The 7,085-nt window shown below is 38.9% G+C and overlaps 1 protein-coding gene across 1 annotated transcript in view; it reads left to right on the top strand.

Annotated features, from left to right (window-relative positions):
• IQCH (IQ motif containing H) overlaps positions 1-7,085 on the top strand; it is a 230,139-nt gene that overhangs the window by 81,403 nt on the left and 141,651 nt on the right. Inside the window, exon 7 of the mRNA XM_010834520.1 lies at positions 2,127-2,255. Coding sequence (XP_010832822.1) covers positions 2,127-2,255 — 129 coding nt within the window. The remainder of the gene's footprint in view (positions 1-2,126; positions 2,256-7,085) is intronic.

The raw sequence follows: 7,085 nt of genomic DNA, 5'->3' as shown, positions 1-7,085 counted from the left end.
CTAAATATGATTTATGTAATCAAGACTTTCTTAAACAAAGACACATCTTAGGAATATGATCTGTACAAACTTACAGTAGTATAAGACTGTATATACTACTAGTATATACTAGTACTGTATATATACTGTATATACTAGTATAAGGGCCTGTGTTTTCTATGTGTGAGAAAGTTGATATTTTTAAGGGATTTGCAGCTTGGTTGGGAAAATAAGACAGAGATATAAAAAATAAATAACAATACATAGCATTACAAACTAAAAACCAAATGGATGTTAAAATCTAGTACTATGAGTATGCAGAATGATTGCTTAGAGGTGAAACAATAGAAGACTTCAAAGAGGAGGCTGGCTAAAATAGGAGAAAAGCACCCACCTAGGTATCTACTAAGTGGTTGTAGAACCTCAGGCAAGTCATTTACTTTCTCAGGGCCTCAGCTTTGTCAGTTATAAAATGAGGGGTTTTGGCTAATAAATTCATCTGCTCAACAAGTATTTGTTGAATGCTTGCTTTATCCAAGGTAGTTGGAGATCTGACAGAGAAAATAAGTCAATCATATGTATTCTTGTGGTGCTTACATTCTAGTAGAGGATATAGATAATAATCAGGTAAGTAAATGAGAATTTAAGCTAAGGACAAGTGCTAGAAATAAAATAACATAGACTGAGAATGATAAAAGGAAGTGATTACTTTGCTTGGGAGGGAAGGGTCAGGGAATGTATCTTGGAAGATGCTGAGATCCAAATGATGAGAAGGACCCAGTCATGTAAAGATCTAGAGAAGAGTATTTCAGATGTAGGACAGCATTGGCGTAATGGCCCAGGGGATTAAGGAGGGAGTAAGCAAGAATGCTTAAGAAGAAAATGGCAACCCACTCCAGTGTTCTTGCCTGAAGAACCCCAGGGACGAGGAAGCCTGGTGGGCTGCCGTCTATGGGGTCGCACAGAGTCGGACACGACTGAAGCGACTTAGCAGCAGTAGCAGCAGAGGTGATAAGGCAAATGAAAACAGTATTTATCCCTCTTAGGATGTGTGCCAACTTCTTCAGCCTAGTCCAGTTTAGAACACAGTTTTTTAACTTAGATTTCATTGAGACCCAGAGTTCTTTATTTTTCTTCCTATTACCTGACAGCAGCAAGAAGCTGAAGCCCTATCACACATCTATGTCAAGTACTCCCTGACTTTCTGGCTTCAATATGATGCATGCATACAAAGTCTCTTCAGTCGTGTTCAACTCTTTGTAGACTGGACTATAGCCTGCCAGGCCCTTCTGGAAGTCCATGGGATTCTCCAGGCAAGAATACTGGAGTGGGCTGCCATGCCCTCCGCCGGGGGATCTTCCCGACTCAGGGATCAAGCCTAAGTCTCTTTGGTTCCTTGTATGGGACCACTTTACCACTAGCACCACCAATGGTAGTTGCCCCTGAATGTGAGTTTTGCCCCTGACAGCAGGCTTTGCTCAGATATTCATTTACTCATTGAAGTTTTTAAAAATGATGTCTCCTGTCCTTGAAAAGCCTTGGCACTGGTCATATGGACACAGTATGAGATCTAGGAATTGTAAATTAGTTGCAGTAATACTAACCATGTTGCCCAGTTACACTAAAACAATCTATTTGGGCATTCACATCTTCTGGTAATATGAGAAATGTCTAAAAGGAACTCTTTTTTTAAAAAATAAAATGTAACTCATTATAACAACAGAAATACGATTTTAAGCACACAGATGTTCTTTCTTTCAGAACCAAAGATCTCCCTAGTTATGGACTGTGTACCTGATTTCTCTGAATTTTAAAAAGAATACCAATATTAGTAATAATTGAAAATGCCATGATGTATAAAGAAGTTTTTGTTTGCATTGGAAGTATATTTCTATCTTGAAATTACCATAGTACAAGTTTATTTCAAAATGCCACTATTAGAAATGCCATCTTTTTTCCTGCGCTTGTTAGAAAAATAGATAGGACACATACTATGGCTATTTTTTCATGCAAAGGATTAAGGCACTAAATGTACTCTCACAAATAAACTAATGAATATAGAAAGTTACATTTGTGAAATTTATAGAGTTCAGACTTTGTGGAAGTGCTTGAAGTTAAACTCATATTCTTCTAACCTTCCTTTTTAGGGGTTTTAAGTATGATAGAACGAGGATTGATTCCACCAACAGCAAGAATTACCTTTCAGAATCCACCTATTGTACCCAGAGCAGCTCCTCTGCATCATTTTGATGAAGGACGTAAGATTTTGGCTACCGGTAAGACAGTCTTCTTAGTTGGGGATAGACAGAAATTACCAAAAGCTACTCTTCTAGTATCCAACTTTTATCTTCAGTAATAGGACAGACTTAAACTTGTAATGGTTCTGAGTTGCAGTTTACTGAATAAAGCAACTTTAGTCTTTTTGTGAAATACCTACTTAGGGCCTGTGTTTTCTATGTGTGAGAAAGTTGATATTTTTAAGGGATTTGCAGCTTGGTTGGGAAAATAAGACAGAGATATAAAAAATAAATAACAATACATAGCATTACAAACTAAAAACCAAATGGATGTTAAAATCTAGTACTATGAGTATGCAGAATGATTGCTTAGAGGTGAAACAATAGAAGACTTCAAAGAGGAGGCTGGCTAAAATAGGAGAAAAGCACCCACCTAGGTATCTACTAAGTGGTTGTAGAACCTCAGGCAAGTCATTTACTTTCTCAGGGCCTCAGCTTTGTCAGTTATAAAATGAGGGGTTTTGGCTAATAAATTCATCTGCTCAACAAGTATTTGTTGAATGCTTGCTTTATCCAAGGTAGTTGGAGATCTGACAGAGAAAATAAGTCAATCATATGTATTCTTGTGGTGCTTACATTCTAGTAGAGGATATAGATAATAATCAGGTAAGTAAATGAGAATTTAAGCTAAGGACAAGTGCTAGAAATAAAATAACATAGACTGAGAATGATAAAAGGAAGTGATTACTTTGCTTGGGAGGGAAGGGTCAGGGAATGTATCTTGGAAGATGCTGAGATCCAAATGATGAGAAGGACCCAGTCATGTAAAGATCTAGAGAAGAGTATTTCAGATGTAGGACAGCATTGGCGTAATGGCCCAGGGGATTAAGGAGGGAGTAAGCAAGAATGCTTAAGAAGAAAATGGCAACCCACTCCAGTGTTCTTGCCTGAAGAACCCCAGGGACGAGGAAGCCTGGTGGGCTGCTGTCTATGGGGTCACACAGAGTCGGACACGACTTAGCAGCAGCAGCAGCAAGCAAGAATGCTAATGGGGCTGGAAGGCCAAGAGAAGGAAGAGATAATGTTGGAGAGGTAGAGAAGACTGGAATGATGTAGGGTAGAACAGAGACCACGAGTTGTCTTCAAGGTTAATTCTTCCCTACTTCCACAGTAATTGAGTCATGGGTGGGCACATGTCAGCTTGACCAAAGACATTCTAGTCTTCCTTTCAGCTAGCTGAACTTGGGAACTTCCTTCCAGGTTCTGGACAATGAGAATGTAAGCAGAAGGGGAAAGGGAAACTTCTGGGCATGGCTTATTCTTTTCATTTTTCTATCTCTGACTAGCTGGGATGAAGATATATATGATGGGCAAGCACTTTGAAGTCAAAAATGGAACTCCAGGTTGAGTCTGGACAAGATACCCTGCCTAACCAGGACTCTTTTCCTTTCAACCTTTGTGTGAAAGAGAAATAAACTCTTAATTTGTTTAAGCCATTTATATCTTAGGATCTTTCTTTTTAAAAGCCTTACACTGTAGCAGAACCAGCAAGGCATCCTTTCAAATCATGATGAGGAATTGGATTTAATCCTAATTACAGTGAGAAATCACTGAAAAGTTTAAGAGGAGGATGAGGTGATCTGATTTATATTTTAATAAGACCATGGTGACTGCTTTACAGATAATGAGTTATACAGGAACATGAGTGGAACCAAGAAGACTAGTTAAAGACTGTTTTGGTAAACCAGGTGAGAAATGATGGTGAATTTAAGGAGGATGGTATCAGTGGATATGAAGAGAAGTAAACAAATTCACGTTATATTTTATTTTAGAGGTAGAGCCATGAGGAATGACTGAAAGAAAGAAATGAAGAATGGCTTACAGATAGGAGTGAGGAAAAGAGAGGCATCAGGGATAAATATGTATGAACATACCCCAATTTTGTATCCATTCTACTGTTGATGGGAATTTCAGTGGTTTATACCATAGAGCTGTTAGGGGTAATACCACTATGAACATTCTTGCATATGTCTTTTAATGTAAATATATATATATACCCTGCTCTTGGATACATATTAAAAAGAATTGCTGAGGCATGGGGTAAACATATGCTCAGATTTAGCAGATAACACCAAATGGCTTTGCAAGGTGTTTATACTGATTTATTTTCTTACTAGCAGTATATGAAAATTCCAGATGATATATATCTTTGTCAACACTTGATATTTTCTTTTCTTTGTTTATTGCTTTGCCACCCTGAAGATTGTTGTGGTATATCTTTGTGGATTTAATTTCTATTTCCCTGACGACCAATAAAGTTAAAGAGTTTGTGGGGGTTTTTTTTGATATGTGTATTGCTCATTTGAGTATCTTCTTTTGTAAACTGACTTAAAACTTCAACATTTTTAAAAAATGGGTTGTTTTTCTTGGTTATATAGTATTATGTAGGTATCCTGGATACTAATCTTTTATCAGTTATAGGGGACTGGAATGCAAAAGTAGGAAGTCAAGAAACACCTGGAGTAACAGGCAAATTTGGCCTTGGAGTACAGAGTGAAGCAGGGCAAAGGCTAGTAGAGTTTTCCCAAGAGAACACACTGGTGATAGCAAACACCCTCGTCCAACAGCATACATGGACATCACCAGATGGTCAACACCAAAATCAGATCGATTATATTCTTTGCAGCTAAAGATGGCAAAGTCCTATACAGTCAGCAAAAACAAGACTGGGAGCTGACTGTGGCTCAGATCATGAACTCCTTATTGCCAAATTCAGACCTAAATTGAAGAAAGTTGGGAAAACCACTAGATCATTCAGGTATGACCTAAATCAGATCCCTTATGATTATACAGTGGCAGTGATAAATAGATTCAAGGGATTAGATCTGATAGACAGAGTGCCTGATGAACTATGGACAGAGGAAAGATACACCCATTTGAATGCAGAGTTCCAAAGAATAGCAAGGAGAGATAAGAAAGCCTTCCTGAGCAAGCATTGTAAAGAAATAGAGGAAAACAATAGAATGGGAAAGTCTAAAGATATCTTCAAGAAAATTAGAGTTACTAAGGGAACATTTCATGCAAAGATGGGCACAATAAAGGACACAAATGGTATGGACCTAACAGAAGCAGAAGATATTAAGAAGAGGTGGCAAGAATACACAGAAGACTATACAAAAAAGATCTTCACAACCCAGATTGTTGAAGCCAGGCTTCAACAGTACATGAACCATGAACTTCCAGATCAAGCTGGATTTAGTAAGGCAGAGGAACCAGAGATCAAATTGCCAACATCTGTTGGATCAACGAAAAAGCAAGAGAGTTCCAGAAAAACATCTATTTTTGCCTTATTGACTATGTCAAAGCCTTTGTGTGGACCACAACAAACTCTGGAAGATTCTTATAGAGAAAGGAATGCCAGACCACCTGACCTGCCTCTTGAGAAATCTGTATGCAGGCCAGGAAGCAACAGTTAGAACTGGACATGGAAAAACAGACTGGTTCCAAATAGGGAAAGGAGTATGTCAAGGCTGTATATTGTCACCCTGCTTATTTAACTTATATGCAGAGTACATCATGAGAAACACTGGGCTGGATGAAGCACAAGCTGGAATCAAGATTGCCAGGAGAAGTATCAATAACTTCAGATGTACAGATGACACCACCCTTATGGCAGAAAGTAAAGAAGAACTAAAGAGCCTCTTGATGAAAGTGAAAGAGGAGAGTGAAAAAGTTGGCTTAAAGCTCAACATTCAGAAAACTAAGATCATGGTATCTGGTCCCATCACTTCATGGCAAATAGATGGGTAAACAGTGGAAACAGTGACATACTTTATTTTTTGTGTGTTCCAAAATCACTGCAGATGGTTACTGCACCCATGAAATTAAAAGATGCTTACTCCTTGGAAGAAAAGTTATGACCAACCTAGACAACATATTAAAACACAGAGACATTACTTTGCTGACAAAAGTCCGACTAGTCAAAGCTGTGGCTTTTCCAGTAGTCATGTGTGGATGTGAGAGTTGGACTATAAGAAAGCTGAGCACCCAAGAGTTGACACTTTTGAACTGTGATGTTGGAGAAGACTCTTAAGAGTCCCTTGAACTGCAAGGAGATCCAACCAGTCCATCCAAAAGGAAAGCACTCCTGAATGTTCATTGGAAGGACTGATGTTGAAGCTGAAACTCCAATACTTTGGCCAGATGATGCGAAGAACTGACTCATTTGAAAAGACCCTGATGTTTGGAAAGATAGTAGGCAGAAGGAGAAGGGGACAACAGAGTATGAGATGGTTGGATGGCATCACTGACTCGACAGACATGAGTTTGAGCAAGCTCCGGGGTTGGTGATGGACAGGGTGGCCTGGTGTGCTGCAGTCCATGGGGTCACAAAGAATTGGCCAGGACTGAGCGACTGAACTGAACTGAGGGTCAGAGTACTAGTGACAAATTATCTTCATTTTTCTTCATCTTAGACTGTCTTGATTTCTTCTTTATTTCCTAAAGGATATTTTCACTAGCTTTAGGATTCTGGGTTGACAGTGGTTTTCTTACAGTATTTAAAAAAACCTTTTGCCACTTCCTTTCTCTTTCATGGTTTCTGATGAGAAATCTACTGTCCCTTTTTTTTCTGCTGTAGGTAAGGTGTTGCTTTTTTTCTCCTGCTTCCAAGATTTTTCTGTCTTTAGTTTTTAGGAAGTCTTGACCATATCTTAACGTGAATTTCTTTGGTTTTGTCTTGTTTGGGCGGAGAAGGCAATGGCAACCCACTCCAGTACTCTTGCCTGGAAAAATCCCATGGACGGAGGGGCCTGGTGGGCTGCAGTCCATGGGGTCGCTAAGAGTCAGACATGACTGAGCGACTTCACT

Source organism: Bison bison, unplaced genomic scaffold (assembly GCF_000754665.1).
Source record: "Bison bison bison isolate TAMUID 2011002044 unplaced genomic scaffold, Bison_UMD1.0 scf7180017864034, whole genome shotgun sequence".
Classification (NCBI taxonomy): Eukaryota; Metazoa; Chordata; class Mammalia; order Artiodactyla; family Bovidae; genus Bison; species Bison bison.
The sequence above is the reverse complement of the archived record's forward strand: the minus strand, read 5'-3'. Positions and strand labels throughout refer to the sequence as shown.